Genomic DNA, 23,004 nt, shown 5'->3' with positions numbered 1-23,004 from the left:
TGTTCTTACGTGTTTCATTAATTTATATTACCGTATATATTCAGTACAAATGTGTAGGAGTCTTTCCGTTTAAACGCAGTACCTCTTTCATTTTTGGGGAATCTATAATGCGTTTTGATTTTTCTTTTGGACGTCTTGGTTCTAGTGTGCTTATCAGAAAGAATAATCCAAAGAAAATCTGAAAGCAATATCTGATTGACAAATAGCATTTTCCATTGTCACAGATATTGAAGCCACCCTGACTGATTAGTAACTTTTAATGATTAGGTTAAATTACGATTTAAGGATTTAACTACTTACTATGCTGTTTCCCCAAGTGTAGTATAGTTGTTGGTATTAAAATTTGCACGTTAACAGATTTACAGGATAAATTTCCCCTGGGCCTCAGAGCTGATTGACCATTCAAGAATAGATTTAGACTCGGGGGGGGTCTTCACACTTGGCCCTTTTATGACTTGTGGACTTCAGCTCCCAGAATTCCTCAGCCAGGCATGCTGGCTGAGGAATTCTGGGAGTTGAAGTCCACAAGTCATAAAAGGGCCAAGTTTGAAGAACCCTGATTTAGAGTGATGTAAAGTAGTATAGCCAGAGAGACTTATTTAAAGATAAATACTTTCCAAGAACCTTTCTCACTAATGGTATTAGCAAATCATAAAAATTCAAACTCATCTGCTAAAAACAATCCCTGTGCTAAGAATTGTGTGGAATCTGAGACAAAGACACTGTAGGTCAGGGGTGTCAAACTGCCGGCCCATGGGCCGGACACATCCGGAAGCCACGCCCACCCCATTGCCGGCAATGGCAAAACAGTCCCAATATGTCTCACGACATCATGTGATGTCGCGAGTTTGACATGTCTGCTGTAGGTAGTCCTCGACGTACGACCATTTTTCACACTTAACAAACGTTGCAGCATCCCCACAGTCACGTGATCGAACTTTGGACCCAACTGGGTCACATTTATGAGGGTTGCAGTGTTCCCAGGTTCATGTGATCCCCTTTTGCGACCTTCTGACAAAGTCAGTGAGGAAATCAGAGTCATTTAACACAGCCCTGTTACTAATTTAACAACTGCAGTGATTCACTTAACAACTGTGGTAAGAAAGATTGTAAAATGAGGCAGAATTCACTTAACAACTGTTTGGTTTAACAATAGAAATCTTGGGCTCAGTTGTGGTTGTAGACATCTGACAGTAGACATCTGACTAGCAACAGGCCACTCACAGATTTGGAGATGTTCAGCAGAAGCCTCTGTCTTGTTGAATTAGAGAAGGACATTTAACAACAGTTTTTTCTCTCATCAAGAAACTGTGGAAGAGAAAATGAATAATAAAAATCTCTTTTGTATTTGTTTCTGTTTCATCCAGGAACATTATATTCTTATGTGCTGTATATGATTGATACAGCTCCCTGGATAGCTTAGGGCAGGGATAAGCAACCTTGGCTCTTTTATGACTCGTGGACTTCAACTCCCAGAATTCCTCAGCCAGTATGCCTGGCTCAGGAATTCTGGGAGTTGAAGTCCGCGAGTCATAAAAGAGCCAAAGTTGCTTACCCCTGGCTTAGGGGAATTCCTTTTTCTCGGTTCAGTGTTATTAAGATAGTCAAAAGGGGGATGAGAAAATGGAAACTGCCTTTGTCTGCTTAGAAGAAAGTGGAATATAAATGTAAGAAACCATCTAACAATCTAATTCTGAACAAAAATCATCAGCTGGAGTGATACAGTGTAACTGGATTTAGATAGGAAAGTTACTTCATTATGCACCTATATAAATCTTAGGGCTGACTTTGATGATACTACAGTCAGGTTGGGAACACTGAAGTGCTTCCGGGTTGAAAGGATTGAATGGGGACATCCCCGTTGCCTAGGAGATATCCAGTCAGGGCTCCTTCATGTCCCCATTAAGGTATCCATCTATCTACTAACCCTTTTTCAAACTGCTGGGTCGGCAGGAGCTGGAACTTGTGACAGGGGCTCTTCCCGTCCCACGGTAGCTACCGGGTCTCTTAACGAGAACCTGCTGATCATCAGCCCAGCATCCTAACCTGGTGAGCTACTACGCTCCTTACTTTTTGATGATGATAGATGGGAGTTCTTAGCCATGGACCTTGATCTCCTCCATCACCTAGGTTTCCATTTTTATTGTCATTGGTCTCTACCAAATTCTGTGACTATTCTGAAGTTCTTATCACATTGCCAAGATTTAAACCGCTTTGTTCAATGCCTCCCAGACACGTTGGCTTGTTGCACATCAAAGACAAAAAAATGAAGATGCAGAAGATTCCTCTCCAGACCGTACGGCCTTTCTACCTTGAAGACCTTGTTCTGGTTGACTATCCGGACTTTTTTCTCCCAGACAACCCAAAAGTCACACAAGTAATACAAGATTTCTGCATGGAGAAGGTAAAGCTTTATAAAAAATGGATACTGGTATTGGTATTGCCCGTATTATAGGATTGGATGTGGTATTAGATAGAAGTCAGTGTCAGGTAAGCGGAATTCTTCATTAAACGAAAGGACTTTTCTTCATTATTTCTCAAATCTCATTGTTCTACACACACCCCCCCCCCAAACAAATGAACACATGCTGTTATAAACATAAGTACCAATGGAGACAGTTTTTTTGGCTTAGAGCTTATGATGCAAGACAATCACCTTTTTAAAACTAGGCTAAGCTTACATTAAGGGTCATGTTACATTTTTTTATATTTTATGCTTCAAAATGGTAGAAATGCTGTTGCCAGTTCTTGGCAATTGCTGCTGTCAAGGTCCCATGAAATTCCAAAAAAAGGTTTTAAGATTGTGTTTAGATTGGGGGCAGTATTTTCTATTATTTTCTTCTAAAATGTTCTGGCAACACTTTGCATTTCTCTGAGCATAGACTAGATAGTTGGGGTACTGTCTATTGCTACTAAGTGAGAAGAAGAGATTCCAGTTAAATACAAGCAGGCTACATTCCCTATATTAATGTTGCTGTGGCTTTCAGAGTATTATAAGAACAATAAATCCAATTCTGCTGTGGGTTGGGACAGATTATCTTTATTGGAAATCAGCCTTGTAGCTTCTCATTTATGTAATTTATGTAATCTAATAGGTATGTACCAGAAGAAGAAAAAAATCTAAAAAACTTTAAAAGATTGCTTGCTTAAATCTATATTAGGGGTCTTCAAATTTTGTCCTTTTATGACTTGTGGACTTCAACTCCCAGAATTCCTCAGCCAACATGCCTGGCTGAGGAATTCTGAGAGTTGAAGTCCACAAGTCATAAAAGGGCCAAGTTTGAAGACCCCTGATCTGTATCGTGCATATATTGATACCTGGTACAGCAGATTTTGCATTTAGCAAATTATGTCCCTTTCTTAAAGGTTGAAATGATGCTGGAAAAAGCAGAAAGACACCGTCTGGGAAATCCCAAACAACCAGAGAAGCCTCTAATAAGATTACGAGTAAGAATGTGATCTTTAAATCAGAAGCTTTCTTCCTAGCCTAGCATTTCATTAGCCAAACTTTAATAGGCAGTAACTTTTCAAGTATGGGTTGATTTTTAAACAATTCTACATGTGTAATGTATCGATTAAGGCAAGGGTCTTCAAACTTGGCAACTTTTAAGACTTGTGGACTTCAACTCCCAGAATTCCTCAGCCAGCCAGAGTTGGCTGAGGAATTCTGGGAGTCGAAGTCCAGAAGTCTTAAAGTTGCTAAGTTTGAAGACCTCTGCATTAAGGCTTTGGTTTTGCTTAATTAAGTAGCCTTAGAGATTAATTAAAATACACCTTAGAGATGGAGGTTGAGGATATTAAGAGGAGCTAATTTCATAAACTCCTTGACTGTTTGAAGATTGCATGGACATTAAAGTTGAATATATTTTCAGTTTTGCCAGCTGTTAGTTAGATGGTGTTCCTGTGAATTACTAACAGTAGCTAGAATATGCTATAATACTAATACTTCAGTAAATATTTGCTATACTAAAATAATAAAGTGTTTGCTAATACCTTAGTAAAATATTGATAAGTACATCAAATTCAGTCGATGAATTTTTAATTATTTTTTATAGATGCCTAATTGCAAATTCCCACATCTTTTATTCTTTATTTCATTTGATTTGAAGGTAGATTACAGCGGAGGCTTCGAACCGTTCAGTATGGTTCGTTTCAGCCAGAAATACATGGATAAAGTGGCTAATCCAAAAGATATCATACATTTTTTCAGGCATCGGGAACAAAAAGAGAAAAATGGTAAATGTTAAAAAAAAAGTATATAATTTTACAAATTTGTTGTAGTAAGTATTGTCACTGGGAAAAATAATGGAAGTTACGTGTGTTGGGATGGGTGAGTGAGATGAAGAATAAGTATAGTTACAGGCAGTGCTCGATTTACATTTTCCTTAGCCCGTGGACTGTATTCGTTTTCATAAGGTACTAGGAAAAATAATTACGTCCAAGGCATTCTTTTTCTGTCCGTGCAAGATGAAACGATGGGGTGTTTTTTTAGTACTAGCACATTGCTAGTCTTTGTTTCACTGATGGTTTCAGCCTTACTATGTCGTCTTGTTCAAAACACTTGTGCTTTTGAAATAAGATGACACTGAGAAATATGTCCCAGCTTTTAAAAAGGAGATTATTAATAGCTGACAAACATTCTGTATTCAAGGTTTAATGAACACTAGTGAGGTTTGCTGAAGAGGAAATGGATTGCAAAAGCATTCCTGAAATGAAATTGGTCCACAGAATGATTATTACGGTGATATGTGCATAAGTAAAAACATGATCTCAAGCTATATTAAATGCTGTTCTAGAATCTTTTGTGTTTTAATAGGGCCTTTTAAAATTCAGTCTTTATTATTTTGAAGAGTGGTCTTTGCATCTTGAGTTAAAGTTCAAACAAATTAATATCTTTGACCAAATAGTTAACTTAATTCTGAGACTTAGGTTTCTTAATAATTAAGCAATCAAGTAAACTCAGGTATTCAATAAGACTAAAAACTGAACAAAATACAAAAGAAAATCTGCAGTAGGAACCTGTGTTGTTTTCATGGTGTTGTTTCACTGTTGAAAATCTTTATTTTTTTATCTTTCCATCTGTATTTTTAAAATATAGGACTTCTGTTTTCCATGAAAAATCTATACTTGTTCAAAAAACCTTTGTTACAATTCACTAAACATTTTAAATAAAACATTACATATTTTCTTTATGCCTAGCGTGTGCGCGTGTGTGTGCGTGTGTAATTTTTTTTAAAAAAAACTTCATGATGGTGATTATTTGGAATAGTAAGCATTTCCTTAAAAGGATTACAATGTATCTTATATATATATATATATATATATATATATATATATATATATATATATATATATATATATATATATATATTTTTTAGAAGATGAAGTTAACTTCAGAAAACTGGTCCACAAGCCTACAGCTGAGGGAACAACCTTACGGGTGGAGGATTTAGTAAAGCAATATTTCCAAACAGCAGAGAAGGTAAAACATATGTTTCTAGTATTTATGACTAGGTTTAAAAATAGCAATCAGACCAGATTAATAATTGAGTGATTGGAGTTCCATTATTGGAATTTTCCATTTAAACTTTGGGCAATTTGTGGTTCTGATATTGCACTGAGATAAACAATCTGGATGTGAAAGTTATGTTAGAACAAAACCTGTAACTTTTGGTAGCCAGTTTACAAGTTAAGCTTTTGTGGCTAAGCTGCAGAAAAAGTTAAAACTAATTAATTAGTTGTTACTATTTATTTAAGGGACGCGGTGGCTCAGTGGGTTAGGATGCTGAGCTTGTCGATCAGAAGGTCGGCAGTTTGGCGGGTCGAATCCCGAGTGCCGCATAGCAGAGTGACCGCCTGTTACTCGTCCCAGCTTCTGCCAACCTAGCAGTTCGAAAGCACGTAAAAATGCAAGTAGAAAAATAGGGACCACTGCGGTGGGAAGGTAACAGCGTTCCGTGCGCCTTTGGCGTCTAGTCATGCCGGCCACATGATCACGGAGACGTCCTCGGACAAGCGCTGGCTCTTCGGCTTTGAAACGGAGATGAGCACCGGCCCCTAGAGTGGGAAACGACTAGCACGCATGTGCGGGGGAACCTTTACCTTTTTACTATTTATTTATATTAATTATTATTACTAATAAATAACTAAATCTTAGCTAAAACTGCAGGTATTCCTCAAGTTACAACAGTTTGTTTAGTGACCGTTCCAAGTTACAATGGTACTGAAAAAAGTGATTTATGATCGTTCTTCACACTTAGGACGATTGCAGCATCCCCAGGGTCATGTGATCAAAATTCAGATGTTTAGCAACTGACTCATATTTAAAGATGGTTGCTGTGTCCCAGAGTCACTTTCAGACAAGCAAAATCAAGGGGGGGGAGCCAGATTCACTTAACAACTTTAGCAAGAAAGGTCGTAAAATGGGTCAATACTCACTTAACAATGTTGGTTACCTGTAGGTCAGGCTGATGATTAAAGGGAGTTCCAAAGGTAGTGCAGGGATAAATTTATTACTGAATTAAATTTCTTCCAACAAAACGTTCCATCATTCCAATCCATTCAGTTCATCCAATGCTTCCTTCCAATGCAACCAATATAATTCAACAAATCTGGTTGGTATATAAATTGAAATCAAACTGACTCTTTGTTTATGTGTCCCAAGAAAGTGCAGCTTTCTCTTCTGACCGAGAGAGGCATGGGGGAAGCCGTGCAAGAATTTGTGGACAAGGAGGAGAAGGACGCTATTGAAGAACTAGTGAAGTTCCAGTTAGAAAAGACCCAGAGATTTCTGAAGGAGCGGCGTATAGATGCAGAAGAAGCCAAAATTGACGAAGAGGTTTGTATGGCATGACTTATTCTTCCTGAACACATTCAATAATTGAATATTACAAACATCTTTATTGCTATTACAAATGTCATATCAGGGCAAGGAGAGCGATCTGAACAGCTGCTTGAGTAATTTTGGGCCACCTTCAGATGGTCAGATCCTTGTTTAATGTACCAGAATATCCCTCCCTCCCATCCAGGACATAGCACAGAAGCGTTGTTTGAACAGGGTCCGTAAGATTATCTGGGACACTACCCATCCTCTTCACGACCTGTTTTCCTTGTTGCCTTCTGGGAGGAGGGGGCTTCGTGGTATCCGTAGCAGAACATCCAGATTCAGCCATAGTTTCGTTCCATACAGCATTAACCTTGTGAACTCTCAGGCTTCCTCCTTCTGTTATATATTCAAGATGGACAGTATTTAATATTTTTGTTGTGACCCCGGCGGGTGCTTTATCGTGGCATATCGACTCGGAGGATGAGTTGGAGGAGGAGGAAGCTGGCACGAGCGGCGTGCCGGAGGGGCCGAGTCCCTTGGTGAGTCAGCAAGAACTGACTGTGGCTGATGTGCCTATGGACCCCAGCCAAACAGAGGGGGAGGCAGAACAGCAGGCAGAGGCCGGCAGCACCGAGGAAGAGCCCCTTTTGGATGCAAGAGAGAGACGTAGAATACGTTGTCAACAACAGCAGCAATTGTTGCAACGTCCCAAGAGGCGTGGCCGGGAGACGTAGGGCCACACCCTACAGAGTATAAAAGGGGTGTGGCTGCGCAGGACAGGCGTGGTGGACAATTTGTTGGCATTTTGAGTTTTGTAGCGTGTCTGCTTGTCCGTATCTAGGCTCTGAAGCTGCTGGCCATCTGCCAAGAACCTGGGAACATTGCCCGGTAATTACAACATTGCTGTCTGATATAAACTTTGGAGAGAGTTAAATGTTAGCAGTCCAGTTTTCATTTGTTCAGCTTATGTTTGGCTTCTGTTGGACTTTTGAGCCTCTTTTGAGTCTACTCAGTGGGAGAGGACAGAACAATTTTATTGTTATGTATATGTACGGGTGTGGGTCTATACATATGTTGTATATAGTATGTTTTAGGTGTGTGTCATGTATGTGTTTCACTTTGAGAGCGGGCAACTGAATTTCATTTTTGATGTGTGCCGTTGTGCCCACAGTAAAAAATGACAATAAAGATTAATCTTGTCTCGTCTTACCTTACCTTACCTTACCTTATCACCACAATTTTGAGCCCAAAATTTCCTTTGCTAAGCAAAAAGGTTGTCAAGTGAGTTTTTCCCCATCTTAACAAGCGTTCTTGCCAAAGTTGTTAAGGGAACCACTGGAGTTGTTAAGTTGGTGACACGATTGTCAAGTGAATCTGGCTTCCCCATTGACTTTGCTGGGGAGAAGTTCGCAAAAGGTGATCCCATGACTCCGGGACACTGCAACGGTCATAAATATATGCCAGTTGACAAGTGTTTGGGTTTTGATCACATGACCATGGGGATGCTGCAATAGTTGTACGTGTGAAAAACAGTCATAAGTCACTTTTTTCAGTGTTGTTGTAACTTTGAACAGTCGCTAAACTAATGGTTGTAAGTTGAGGATTAGTTGTACTTGAATTTCAGCTATCCTTTTCCCTCCTCCCTTCAGGAAGGAAACAAGTTTGCATTAAGCATGAACTCTTATTTCATCTGAATATATTCGGTGATGCTTCCATTTCAATGCAGGTTCAGCGCTTCAGAGAATCGAGAAAAAAGAACACAGTGGAAGAGGACGAAGAAGTCCGTGAGGTAGGCCGAAATCCAAGAATGAGTCAGACGAGACTCATATTTACCTCACGGTGTGCTTCACTTCTCTCTCTAAAGAAATGTAGGCCACCCAGTTCCTTTTGTTTCAAATCAAACTTTTACCTGCTGTTTTGCTCTCCTGTTTTCCCCCTTTCAGTTTTTAAGACCACTCATTGATTCAGCAGTAAACATTTCTTCCACACCCTTTCATAATTTCCACTCCATGCATGGAGAAATGCTTTCATATCTGAGTGGAATTCTTTTCTTTCCCTGCTTCCCTCCCTTTCTCCCAGGCTATCAACAGGGCCAAAGCCAGGTCTCAAGAGACCGATCGTGCTTCGGTGATGAGTGATGACGACCTCATGGATGTGGCCACCTCTGACCAAAGATTCAACGATGAATCGGACGACTCTTTAGCTCCCAGCCGGGGTAGACGGAGAGGTCGGGCAAGAGGCAGAGGACAGAACGTCTCAGCCAGGGGGTCATCTCGGCGAGGAAGAGGAGGCTAGTTTTTTGTGTGTTTTTCCCATCTTGTTGCAGTTTCTATAAAGCTGCTGTGGTTGATTGTTGGCTTACAGGTAGTCCTCAACTTTACAACAGTTCATTTAGTGACCACTTGAAGTTACAAAACCACTGAAGAGTGACATGAGTGTTTTTCACACTTACGGCCGTTGTAGCACCCCCATGGTCGTGTGATCAAAATTTCAGTGCTTTGCAGCTGGTTCATATTTACGACTGTAGTGTCCTGAGGTCATGTGATCACTTTTTGCAACCTTCTGATAGGGACAACCGTGTTACTGATTTAATAACTGCAGTGTTAAGTGGATCATTGCAGTTGTGGAATTAGTAATGCGATTGTTAAGCGAATTGGACTTCCCTTTGACTTTGCTTGTCAGAAGGTTGCAAAAGGTGTTCACAAAACCCCGGGACACTGGAACCGTCATAAATATGAGTCAGTTGCCAAGTGTCTGAATTTTGATCACGTGACCGTGGGAGTGCTGCAACAATTATAAGTGTGAAAAAGTCACTTTTTTCAGTGTCGTCTTAAGTTCGAGCGGTCGCTAAACAAGCTGTTGTGAGTCAAGAACTATCTGTAATATGGTCTAACCAGATACATTGTGCTAAGTGTCTATAGGCACCATGTTGCCAGTCCTGTGTTGGTTCCTTAAAGGGCATTGCAGTCTGCATAAGCCAGTTTGGGGACACCATCCTAAAGGCTTAGTAAGGCTCGGTAAAAAGAAGTGAGAAAATGTAAACATCTGACTCTCTATTGTATTGTTTACAGGAATTGCTGCCCGTGATCAGTCAGGCAGCAGCAGAGCGTATAAGCCTCTAACTCCTACGAAAAATATGTCAATTTTGGATGGTAGGTTATCTTACGAGCTTTTACTGTATCTGGCGAGCGACTTCCTTGGTTCATACAACACAGTAGTCCACGTAGCACAGTAGACAGACATTAAATTTGTTTGGTTTGCTATGTCAACCCCAAAGATTTTGATGTATTCAGTAAATTGTTCTTAAATGAAACACAGCTAAGCACAGTAAGCAAACCAACCGTTGTCATTTATGTACATCTTTAAAATGGCTGCAAACCTCTTGTCATAACGTAGGCCGTGCGGAAATTTTTTAATTCTCTGGTGCTTTGTGCCAACAGTAGTTTATTTCAAAGTGTCATAAATTTGCCATAATTGCTATACATTCGTACTCTGATGTTTTCCAGCATTTAAGTCATCCAGACAGCAGCCCTCTCGAAACGCGCCTGTCAGGAATTACTCAGAGGTTGGTAGTTATTTCATGATAAAAAACCCAGCAATTTCCCCTTTTCCTGTGGGTGCCATGCAGCTTTTTCCAGGCAGGTTGGGGAATGTTACAAATTGCATTCTCAGTGCTTGTGAAGGACATCCGTTGAGGAAAGCTGATTTGCTATGTAGCAGATAGGGACAATCTTCTGCAAAGCCTTGAGGTGTGACGTTTGTTTGGGCCATCTGCTTAGCTTCCTCTTTCCCTGGAAAGGTCTAGGGCAGGGGTCGGCAACCTGAAAAAGGAAAAGAGCCACTGGGAACCGGTTCCATCACGCATAAAAAAAGTGGGAGCCGCGTGCGTGCATCCATGCACGTGCATGCGCAAAAAACGTTTTGCGCGTGCACAAAACGAGTTTTTCTTGCGCATGCGCGGACGCGCACGGTTGCCATTTTTTTTATGTGATGGAACCGGTTTCCGGTTGCGCGACGGCGATGGCCCATTTGCAGAGCTACCGCCTTCGGCAGCCTGCAAACATGCCGCGACAGCTTTCCCAAAGAGCGGCGCCGCTGCCCATTCGCGCGGAGGTGCGCGCACACCTCTTCAAAGGTTTGGAGAGGTGCGCACGCACCACTGCCCCTTCGAAGAGGTGCGCGTGCACCGGGCGGCTGGGAGCCGCAGGAGACGGCTCAAAGAGCCGCATGCGGCTCCGGAGCCGCAGGTTGCCGACCCATGGTCTAGGGCAGGGGTAGGCAACCTTGGCTCTTTTATGAGTCATAGACTTCAACTCCCAGAATTCCTGAGCCAGCTGTGGAGTTGAAGTCCATGAGTCATAAAAGAGCCAAGGTTGCCTACCCCTGGCCTAGGGAATGTTGAGGCTTTTGGGGTGTCTTTAAGTGACTCTACTGAAGGAGCCCCCTTCCTTCGCAAAGCAGGCAAGTGTTTTATTACGGAGAAGGGTAAGGCTCACGTTGATTTTTGGATTGAGTAACCAGGTTTGGGATACAAGGGAGGGCCAATGTCTTCAAAACATAGCATCGTTGTATTTATTTTAAGTAACTTACACGGCTGTCCAAATCACAAATAGGAGTAAAAGCATAAAATAGAACAGACATGTCAAACACAAGGCCCGGGGGCCGGATCCGGCCTGCAAAGTGGTTTCATGTGGCCCGCGAAGCCATCCTGGAAACAGTGAAGGAACGGCCCCCACTGCCTTGGCCCTGGCCCAGAGACCCTCCTTCTGCCAGAGACCCTCAGATCTGTCCCACTCCTGCCCAGGCTCCCATAGGTACCCTTGATGCGAACGATGTAAAGCTGGCCACGCCCACCCAGTAGGCCATACACACTCTAGCCACGCCCACCCAGTAGGCCACGCCCACCCTGGCCATACCCACCCAGCCCCCTGAGGGCAACTGCAATGCTGATGCGGCCCTCAATGAAATTGAGTTTGACACCCCTGAAATAGAATGAAAAGTAGAAGAAAGCTGAGACAAACATTTTCAAAATAACACACACTATTATAGGAGAGGCTCCTCCAGTTTCCTGGCCAAGCGTTGAAATGCAGAGGGGTGAATGGGAGAATCAGATTTTCAAAGGCTTATAGGAAATCAACTGGTCAGAGCCCTGAGTCCAGTACTCCAGCAGAGGGGTTCCCCCCCCCTCCAAAAAAAAAGGTGCCACTTTCGTGACAGAAAGTAAACTCAACTACAAACACAACATGAACTGGTTTTTTTTTTAAATATAGGGACAGTATCAGTCACCAATAAAAAAGAACACAAGGGATGTTTTCTTGTGCCTATATAGGTAGTCCTCAACTTACAACAGTTCATTTGGTGACTGTTTTACAACAACCCTGGAAAAAAGGTGATTATGACTGTTTTTCACATGACTATTGCAGCATCTTCATGGTCCCGTGATCAAAATTGGGACGCTTAGCAACTGATTCATATTTATGACAATTGCAGTGTCCCACGGTCACGTGATCCCCGTTTTGCGACCTTCTGTCAGGCAAAGTCACTGGGGATGCTAGATTCACTTAACAACTCTGATACTAATTTAATAACTGCAGTGCATTTAACCATGGAAGAAAAATTGTAAAAGAGGCAAAACTCACTCTCTCTTAGCAACAGAAATTTTGAACTCCATTGTGGTCGTAAGTTGGGGACTAGCTCAACTTGTATTAAAAGTGTATTAAGCTGTATTAAAAGTGCAGCTTTCTGGGCCTTTGCTCTGTCTCTTGCAGGTGATTGAAGACGATGATTCTGATATGGAGGTGTCTTTTACCACTACCTCTACAAATCAAAGGTTAGTAGAGCCGTTGATCTAGAGTTTGTTATTTATAAGAGGCCTATCTAGGCAAATAGAGAAGGATAGGCTGAAATAGCTAGTGGAAACACTTTTCTTTGAACACAAAAGTGTCATGTCCATGGTTTTTTTATTATTATTAGTTTTTTACTGTTACATTTCATTAGCGCTTAATAAACATTGTGTTATCTAGATTATTTTTTGTTTTGCTTAATAATACCAATTATATTCCTAGTCAGATTTTATTTTCCTGGGCTCCAAGATTACTGCAGATGGGGACTGTAGCCAAGAAATTAAAAGACGCTCGCTCCTTGGGAGGAAAGCCATGGCAAATCTAGACAGCACACTAAAAAGCAGAGACATCACCCTGTCAACAAAAGTGCGTATAGTCAAGGCTATGGTCTTCCCAGTTGCAATGTATGGCAGTGAAAGCTGGACCATAAGAAAGGCTGAGCGCCAAAGAATTGAGGCCTTTGAACTCTGGTGCTGGAGAAGACTCCTGCGAGTCCCTTGGACTGCAAGGCGATCAAACCGGTCAGTCCTAGAGGAGATCAACCCTGACTGCTCTTTAGAAGGCCAGATCCTGAAGCTAAAGCTCAAATACTTTGGCCACCTAATGAGAAGGAAGGACTCACTGGAGAAGAGCCTAATGCTGGGAAAGATTGAGGGCAATAGAAGAAGGGGACGACAGAGAATGAGGTGGCTGGATGGAGTCACTGAAGCAGTAGGCATGAGCTTAAATGGACTCCAGAAGATGGTAGAGGACAGGAAGGCCTGGAGGAACATTGTCCATAGGGTCGCGATGGGTCGGACACGACTTCGCAACTAACAACAACAACAACATTCCTAGTCTCTACACTGTTTTTCCAGCCTTTGATAAAATAAATTCCATATTTGAAAATATTCTGTATCTTCTTTCTCTGTAATCCTCAGCCTGTCCATTTCAGCGCAGTCCAATATCTCCTTAATTATCTCCTCATCTGATGGTATTTCTTCCTTCTAATGCTGAGCAAATACAATCTTCCCTGCTGTCAATACATGGAATGCCAGATACACACTTTGAGCACCATAGTACCAGTATGTCCATGGATGTTTGTGGGCATGCGTACAGATCATATTGTGACCATATCACAAGCTGCTTTTAGAACTTTTCTGAAGTTTCAGAAATAATTTCTCCTGTTCAGTGAAAGTTCTGATTCAAAAACTCAAGCCAAAATTCCCTTACGTAAAAGTTATTTAAAAACCATAATTATTTTATGTTGTTACAGTTTGACTTTTCTTCTGCATTTTATATTTTAACACAATTTACGTTGGGATATGCACCACTCAGAGTCATTTGTGCTTTTTTTTATTGAAAAGTTTTATAAAAGTTACAATATTATCCCATCCCCAACCCACCCCTAAACCCCCCTCCCCCTCCCCCACTTCCCAAAGCTGATTACAGGGTTACAAATATATAATGATCATAATCTAACTAACATTGATCAACTATATAAATAACCAAATACATAATACACTTTAACCCGCCTATAACATAAGGAGTCATTTGTGCTTAGAGCAGCTTGTACATCCAATAAAATAAAATAATAAAATAAAGTAATAAAATATAAAATATATAGAATAGAAATAGGAACAGAACAGAATAGAATAGAATGTACATTGTAGTCATAGTTGAAAGGGTCATCCAAGTAACTGATCTTCCAAGAGAAAGTGTTCCTTAAATAATCTCATTATGGCAAAACTTTACTTTAATGGACCTCAGTTTACTGCACATTGAACACGATAGACTTAATTTCTTTTCCAGCATCCCTTTAAAGCTTTAAAGCCTACAATACTGTACTCAAACTATTCTGGGCAGTTCATGCAAATTAATGCCATTTGTATCAATTTGTGTCATTAGGTAATTGATATACATTGTCGTAAATGATGTGAACTTGTTTTAATAACTGTAAAGAACATCTAAACCTCTGTTGAATCAAACTTTTGCTGCAGTTTCCTGGCACACATCAAAGCTACTAAGCTTACCAATAATTATTGGGAATCTCATTAAATCAAATCTGTTTTTCATACTTTCCCCCCAGTATAATATTGTTGTAACAACAGGGCGGCTAGCCCTTGACTTACAACCATTTGTTTAGTTACTGTTTGAAGTTACAACAGCACTGAAAAAAGTGACTTATGACCCTTCACATTACAACCATTGCAGCATCCCCGTGTTCACATGATCAAAATTCAGGTGCTTGGCAGTTGGTTCATATTTATGACGGTTCCAGTGTCCCGGGGTCATGTGATCAGCTTTTATGATCTTCTGACAAAGTCAGTGGGGAAACCAGATTCACTTTAACAACCCATGCTACTAACTCAACCACTGCAGTGATTCACTTAACAAGAAAGGTTATGAAATGGGGCAGAATTCATTTAACAACTAGCTTGCTTACCCAACAGAAATTTTGGGGCTCAGTTGTGGTCGTAACTCGAGGACCACCTGTAATATGTGAGTTCACTGCTTTGTTTTTTTTAATGCCTTTTCTCTGTTCATTTAAAGTCAGCAGTCCTATGTCCAAAGGCTGTATGCATTATTTCCAAGGCTATATTTATCCTTAAAACCATCCTCATGCAAAAGTGCAAATTGAAATAGAGCAAAACAAAGACATTTTTTAAAAAATACAGTGAAGCATCACTTGATCTGGTTTCAGAATGCATTGAGAATCGGGGACATGCCTAAATCTAGGTCAGGCCTTCTTGGAAGCCATTGCTGAAAAGCTTCTGCCTTTTGTTTAGTATCACCCTAATTTCTCTTTCACTGTAGAATGCAGAACAAGCCCATAACGCATCATAAATTGGAATTCCAACTTCTTTGGGACACAACGGTATTTCTAGTAGTGTGGCCCTGATCTTTTGGGAGTTTAGAGATAAGAGCTAACGTTTGAAAACTGGGCTAGAAGCAAATTAGAAACTTGAATAGTTTATAATTGAATTCTGGGATCATGATTTCATTAAGAGTGATAATGTCTCCTTCTTATAATACTTAGATTACCAACCACATCAACGCAAAGCCAGAGGAATTCTCAGAGCCAAACATCAAAAGGTGTTTCCTTTGAATCAGATGAGGTATAAAATCTTTTTTCCATTGTACTTCCTTCAATCCATAATGCAAAATGTTTGAGCGATATTTAGAGCTTTTTACATCTCTTCACAATTCCTTACTCCTAACAAGGATCCTAACAAGAAACTCTGTAATAAAAGATAGGGCTAACCACATCATCAGCCTCGTTAAACCTTAAGAGTTGTGTAAATTCTTGTTTGTCTCTTGGTATTTCCAACCTTATCATGCTGTTTTACTCTGTTCATTAAGGCACAGATTTTTTGAAGCAGCAAGAGCCACAGATAACTATATCTACAGAGAAGCAGTCAGTTATTTACATATTTATTTGCATATGTTGTATATAGTATTTAAATGTGTGTTATGTGTGTACATTTGAGAGCAAGCAACTAAATTACATTTTTAATGTGTGCCATTGTGCCCACAGTAAAAAAATGACAATAAAGCTCTCTCTCTCTCTCTCTCTCTCTCTCTCTCTCTCTCTCTCTCTCTCTCTCTCTCTCTCTCTCTCTCTCTCTCTCTCTCTCTCTCTCTCTCTCTCTCTCTCTCTCTCTCTCTCTCTCTCTCTCTCTCTCAGGCTGATTCATATGTTGGTAGTAATGTATGAGCTTTGTTGTCAGCACTGAATTCAGTTATTTCATTGAAATCTTAAATCCTCTGTTCTGTAAGAGGCTTTGCCTACTGTAAATTCAAACAACAATGCAGACATAAGTGCCATGAAATAAGTCCTTGCCTTTCTCACTGCTGGGCATCAGGTCACTGCTATCTCTCTCTCTCTTGATAGATAGATAGATAGATAGATAGATAGATAGATAGATAGATAGATAGATAGATAGATAGATAGATAGATAGATAGATGATAGATAGACAGACAGATCCATCCATCCATCTATCCACCTTTTCTCTCAATTGATATAAAATTTCTATCTGTCATTCATACATTCATTACCTACCTAAAGGTAATGCGTGCTAGTCGTTTCCAACTCCAGGGGCCGGTGCTCATCTCTGTTTCAAAGCCGAAGAGCCAGCGCTTGTCCGAGGATGTCTCCGTGTTCATGTGGCCAGCATGACTAGACGCCAAAGGCGCACAGAACGCTGTTACCTTCCCACCGTAGTGGTCCCTATTTTTCTACTTGCATTTTTTACGTTCTTTCGAACTGCTAGATTGGCAGAAGCTGGGACAAGTAACAGGCGCTCACTCTGTTACGCGGCACTCGGGATTTGACCCGCCAAACTGCCGACCTTCTGATCGACAAGCTCAGCGTCCTAACCCACTGAGCCACCGCGTCCCTCTTATTACCTACCTGTTGTTGTTGTTAGTTGCGAAGTCGTGTCCGACCCATCGCGACCCTATGGACAATGTTCCTCCAGGCCTTCCTGTCCTCTACCATCTTCTGGAGTCCAGTTAAGCTCACGCCTACTGCTTCAGTGACTCCATCCAGCCACCTCATTCTCTGTCGTCCCCTTCTTCTATTGCCCTCAATCTTTCCCAGCATTAGGCTCTTCTCCAGTGAGTCCTTCCTCCTCATTAGGTGGCCAAAGTATTTGAGTTTTAGCTTCAGGATCTGGCCTTCTAAAGAGCAGTCAGGGTTGATCTCCTCTAGGACTGACCGGTTTGATCGCCTTGCAGTCCAAGGGACTCGCAGGAGTCTTCTCCAGCACCAGAGTTCAAAGGCCTCAATTCTTTTGCGCTCAGCCTTTCTTATGGTCCAACTTTCACTGCCATACATTGCAACTGGGAAGACCATAGCCTTGACTATACGCACTTTTGTTGACAGGGTGATGTCTCTGCTTTTTAGTGTGCTGTCTAGATTTGCCATGGCTTTCCTCCCGAGGAGCAAGCGTCTTTTAATTTCTTGACTACAGTCCCCATCTGCAGTGATCTTGGAGCCCAGGAAAATAAAATCTGTCACTACCTCCATTTCTTCCCCATCTGTTTGCCAGGAATTAAGAGGGCCGGATGCCATGATCTTAGTTTTCTTAATGTTTAGTTTCAACCCAACTTTTGCACTCTCCTTCTTCACTCGCAACAAGAGACTCTTCAGTTCCTCTTCACTTTCTGCCATTAGAGTGGTATCATCTGCATATCTTAGGTTGTTGATATTTCTTCCAGCAATCTTAATTCCAACTTTTGATTCATCTAGCCCTGCCTTTCTCATGATGTGCTCTGCATATAAGTTAAATAGGCAAGGCGACAGTATACAGCCTTGCCGGACTCCTTTCCCAATTTTGAACCAATCAGTGGTTCCGTGTCCAGTTCTCACTGTTGCTTCTTGGCCCGCATATAGGTTTCTCAAGAGACAAATAAGATGTTCTGGTACTCCCATCTCTTTAAGAACTTGCCACAGTTTGTTATGATCCACACAATCAAAGGCTTTAGCATAGTCAATGAAGCAGAAGTAGATGTTTTTCTGGAACTCTCTAGCTTTTTCCATGATCCAGCGTATGTTGGCAATTTGATCTCTAGTTCCTCTGCCTCTTCGAAATCCTGCCTGTACTTCTGGTAGTTCTCGATCCACATACTGCTGGAGTCTAGCTTGTAGGATTTTAAGCATAACTTTACTAGCATGAGAAATGAGTGCAATGGTGCGATAGTTTGAACATTCTTTGGCACTGCCTTTCTTTGGAATTGGAATGTAAACTGATCTTTTCCAATCCTGTGGCCACTGTTGAGTTTTCCAAATTTGCTGGCAAATTGAGTGTAGCACTTTTACTGCATCGTCTTTTAAGATTTTGAATAGCTCAGCTGGAATACTGTCACCTCCACTAGCTTTGTTGTTGCTCAGCTTTTCTAAGGCCCACTTCACTTCACATTCTAGGATGTCTGGCTCGAGGTCAGTGACCACCTCATTGTGATTATCAGGGACGTTAAGCTCATTCTTGTATAGTTCTTCTGTGTAATTTTGCCATCTCTTCTTAATCTCTTCTGCCTCTGTTAGGTCCCTGCCATTTTGGTCCTTTATCATGCCCATTTTTGCATTGAACGTTCCCTTCATCTCTCCAATTTTCTTGAAAAGATCTCTGGTCCTCCCTATTCTATTGTTTTCTTCTATTTCTTTGCACTGTTCATTTAAGAAGTCATTCTTATCTCTTCTAGCTATTCTTTGGAATTCTGCATTCAATTGGGCGTATCTTTCTTTTTCTCCCTTGCCTTTTGCTTCCCTCCTTTCCTCAGCTATTTGCAAAGCTTCCTCAGACAGCCATTTTGCTTTCTTGCATTTCTTTTTCTTTGTTTGCGAACCTCTGTCCATAGTTCTTCAGGCACTCTGTCTATCAGATCTAATTCCTTAAATCTATTTGTCACCTCTACTGTATATTCAACAGGGATATGATTTAATTCATACCTGACTGGCCTAGTGCTTTTCCCTACTTTCTTCAGTTTAAGCTTAAACTTTGCAACAAGAAGCTCATGGTCTGAGCCACAGTCAGCTCCTGGTCTTGTTTTTATTGACTGTATAGAGCTTCTCCATCTTTGGCTGCACAGTACATAGTCAATCTGATTTCTGTGTTGACCGTCTGGTGATGTCCATGTGTAGAGCCGTCTCTTGGGTTGTTGGAAAAGGGTGTTTGCTATGACCATCGTATTCTCTTGACAAAATTCTATCAGCCTGTGCCCTGCTTCATTTTGTACTCCAAGGCCAAACTTGCCTGTTATTCCGGTTATCTTTTGGCTTCCTACTTTAGCATTCCAATCCCCCATGATGATAAGGACATCATTTTTTGGTGTTAGTTCTATAAGGTGCTGTAGGGCTTCATAGAACTGGTCAATTTCATCCTCTTCAGCACCGGTGGTTGGGGCATAGACTTGGACTACTGTGATATTGAATGGTTTGCCTTGGATTCGAACTGAGATCATTCTGTCATTTTGAGGATTGTATCCCAGTATTGCTTTTCCTACTCTTTTATTGACTATGAAGGCTACTCCATTTCTTCTGAGGGATTCTTGTCCGCAGTAGTATACCTGATGGTCATCTGAATTAAATTCACCCATTCCTGTCCATTTTAGTTCGCTGATACCTAAGATGTCGATGTTCAGTCTTGTCATCTCTTGTTTGACCACGTCCAGCTTGCCTTGATTCATGGATCTTACATTCCAGGTTCCTATGGAGAAAAAATCTTTACAGCATCGGACTTTCCTTTCACCACCAGACATATCCACAGCTGAGCGTCCTTTCGGCTTTGGCCCAGTCGCTTCATTCTTTCTGGCGCTACTAGTACTAGCCCTCTGCTCTTCCCCAGTAGCATATTGGACGCCTTCCGACCTGAGGGGCTCATCTTCCAGCGTCATATCGTTTTGCCTTTTGGTACTGTCCATAGGGTTTTCATGGCAAAGATACTGGAGTGGGTTGCCATTTCCTTCTCCAGTGGATCACGTTTTGTCAGAACTCTCTGCTATGACCTGTCCGTCTTGGGTGGCCCTGCACGGCATAGCTCATAGCTTCATTGAATTATGCAAGCCCCTTCGCCACGACAAGGCAGTAATCCATGAAGGGGATTACCTACCTACCTATACCTAAATTAGTGTTTCTCAACCTTAGCGATTTTAAGATGTTTGGCCTTCAACTCTCAGAATTCCCCAGCCAGCCTGCTAGCTGGATGACCTTATGCTGGTGACTTTCTCTCAGCCCTAGGAAGGAGGCATTGGCAAACTACTTCTGAAGAACCCATCAAGAAAACTTGAAGGGAGAGAGGAGAATCATGATAGGTGATTTAGCAATCTCTAAAAGTTAGCAATCTCTAAAAGCAGGAGGGAACATTGAATGTTGGCTGTTGTTGCCAGGAATTATTTCTTGTAGCTGTGGGATAGTGGTGGCCCAGCAATTAGAATGCGGTATTGCACTCTAACTCTGCCCACAGCCTGGAGTTCGATCCTAATGAGGCTCCAGGTTGACTCAGCCTTCCATGCTTCCAAGGTCAGTAAAATGAGGATTCAGATTGTTGGGGGCAATATGCTCAGTTTGTAAACTGCTTAGAGAGGGCTGTAAAGCATTATGAAGCGGTATATAAGTCTTAAGTGCTATTGCTGGTACTGGTGTTGTATTCCATAGGGAGAGAAGAAGATAAGATTGGGAGCAAAGTCAGTGAAGAATCCAAGTTGAAAACATTTTTTTTTAAAAAAATATCTGGATCCCACTATGAACTGTCATACACTGATACAGCTGACCTATCCAATGGGGATTATTCTCCTTAACCATATAACCTCAATGAAATACCTGTCATTAATTTACAGGATGAATTATTTGTTTCCACTTCGAGAAAAAAAAGATGATAACCTCCGTTATCCAAAGCATGGAAGGAAAGTGCAAAAATTGCTTCTCCAAATTCTGCAAAGGAGACCTGAGATGTTTGCGCCTTGTTCTCCCTAATTTTACTGTATTGTCTAGAAACTGACGGCTTCCTTGAAGAAGACGGCTTCCTTATTCTGAATCTGCAATGCCATCAGACGTGCACAAATATCCTGCTAAATTGTAGGATGCAGAGTTCACTTGAGTGGAAATGTGTAAAAAGGAATATTCTCCCTTAGGGGTGGCAGTTTTCACTGAGGTCTTCTTACCTCATGGCTCTTACAATCTGTCCAGGAGTGTGAAGTTAGGAAAATTCTGGAGCTGTGTGGGAGAACAAAGGATTCAGGAGAAATGGTCCCTCATTTCTCCCAACCAGGAGTCACCAAACTCCGGTCACTTCCCTACTCAGAGCAACATCATGCCTGAATGGAGATAGCAGTTTCTGTGTCCAAACTTAAAAGGCAAAGGAAATGTGTCACAGCATTTCTTTCAGAGGGCTCTTTTATCTCCCGTGATTCGTTCATTTTAACAAGGAATAAATCAGAATTGGTTGGGTAAGAGAACAAACTCCATTCCTGCATCCCATGTTTTACAAGTTTCCAACTTACATAAACGAGGCAATACCCAGGATCAAAACTGATTATGGAAATCAGTGATTCGATGAAATTATATGCAGCTTGATTGGTTGACATGGATGCCTTACAGTTGTTTTTTTAAAAAAAGAAAAAGGTCTTCTGGATGCTTGGATATAAAACATGAATCCTTTTGACAATAATCTGTAATGAAGAGGATATAAGTTTTAAAGTGACTCCTCATAATGGGTGCATATTATCATTTCTGGGATTTTCAGAGGGAGCTAGTTATAGTTTTAATAAGTTGAAACTGAGCTGGTCTGATTCAGGGCCCAGAGTAGTAAACTTGGCAATAATTTCATTGATATGCCCAGAAATAAAAATTGTGAGAATCTTTCAAGCAGAGATAAATTTGTTTTTTCCTCAGTTTAACTTTGCCCAACTTGCATCTGCTTATCTCAGTGGTATCAAAAAAACAAAAATCAGTTAGAAAATATGTCCTTTAAGGTAACCTCGATACTGAATTTTAGTGTGGGGCTTTAGTATGGGATGAAGCTTTAAAACCATGTTGGCCTTGGAAATACTGTGCAATGCAATATATTTTACCATGGAAAGTCCACTGTTGATTACTATATTTTAAATTTATTCTATAAACCCCGAAAAATTGTACAAGGGATGTGAAATGTGTGATATGAAATAAAGGTTTCTGACACGTTTGTTCTTTTTTTAAAAAAAATTTTTTAGAAATGTTGATTTGTACTGTATTTACTGGACGAACCAATAGAGGTCAATTTATGTTGTATTAAGAAAAAAGAATGTAGCAAGAGTGCGGTCATAGATTAATAGAGAATATTTGTAGCTCAGGGTTGAAATGAGGGGTCTCTGGTGCTTTCTGAATTTGCTTTTTTTCTTGCAAACATTTTACTACCAAACTAGGTAATGATGTTACCCAGTTTAGTAATGAAATATCTGTAAAAAAACATTTAGGCTCAGAGAGCAGCAAGGGCCCCTCATAAATGAATTGCTTTGTGGTACCTTTTCTGATTTCCCATCCCACGTTTCCCTGTAGGTTAAATTTAATGTTCTGATCTAAAATTTCCCTGCGTTCCCAAAACTGTTTTTCTCTCTTGTTGCCCTTAACATTTGGTGATAGTTTTATGTGAAGTACATCTGCAGTACTGTATAAATGAATTTTAAAAGACTACATATTTTTTCTAAATGTTTCTACTCTGATGTTGCTCTGGATGCAGAAGCAAGATATGTAAAGTGGTACTTAAAGGTTTGTGTACCTTTTGAGTTTTCAATATTTCTGCATAAATAAAACATATGTTCTCCAGACAAGTCCTAAAACTAGATAAAGAGAACTCAAATAAATGAATGAAAAACTT

General features: G+C 40.9%; 1 protein-coding gene across 3 annotated transcripts in view; it reads left to right on the top strand.

The window, feature by feature from the left end:
* The window catches only part of MRE11 (MRE11 homolog, double strand break repair nuclease), a 36,201-nt gene extending 13,197 nt beyond the window's left edge, over positions 1-23,004 (top strand). For 2 of the 3 annotated variants that reach the window (XM_081326204.1, XM_081326205.1), the window contains 12 exons: positions 2,233-2,404; positions 3,367-3,447; positions 4,110-4,236; positions 5,379-5,482; positions 6,665-6,838; positions 8,553-8,615; positions 8,906-9,116; positions 9,898-9,978; positions 10,333-10,391; positions 12,595-12,656; positions 15,689-15,767; positions 20,990-23,004. In XM_081326204.1, the coding sequence (XP_081182330.1) occupies positions 2,233-2,404; positions 3,367-3,447; positions 4,110-4,236; positions 5,379-5,482; positions 6,665-6,838; positions 8,553-8,615; positions 8,906-9,116; positions 9,898-9,978; positions 10,333-10,391; positions 12,595-12,656; positions 15,689-15,767; positions 20,990-21,028 (1,252 nt within the window). In that variant the 3' untranslated portion in view covers positions 21,029-23,004. Of the gene's footprint in view, positions 1-2,232; positions 2,405-3,366; positions 3,448-4,109; positions 4,237-5,378; positions 5,483-6,664; positions 6,839-8,552; positions 8,695-8,905; positions 9,119-9,897; positions 9,979-10,332; positions 10,392-12,594; positions 12,657-15,688; positions 15,768-20,989 lie in introns of those variants that run through there. The other variant, XM_081326206.1, reaches the window with a different exon arrangement.

The sequence above is a fragment of the Vipera berus genome, assembly GCF_964194415.1.
Source record: "Vipera berus genome assembly, chromosome: 4".
In the NCBI taxonomy this organism is placed as follows: Eukaryota; Metazoa; Chordata; class Lepidosauria; order Squamata; family Viperidae; genus Vipera; species Vipera berus.
This window is presented reverse-complemented; position numbering and strand designations above follow the sequence as displayed.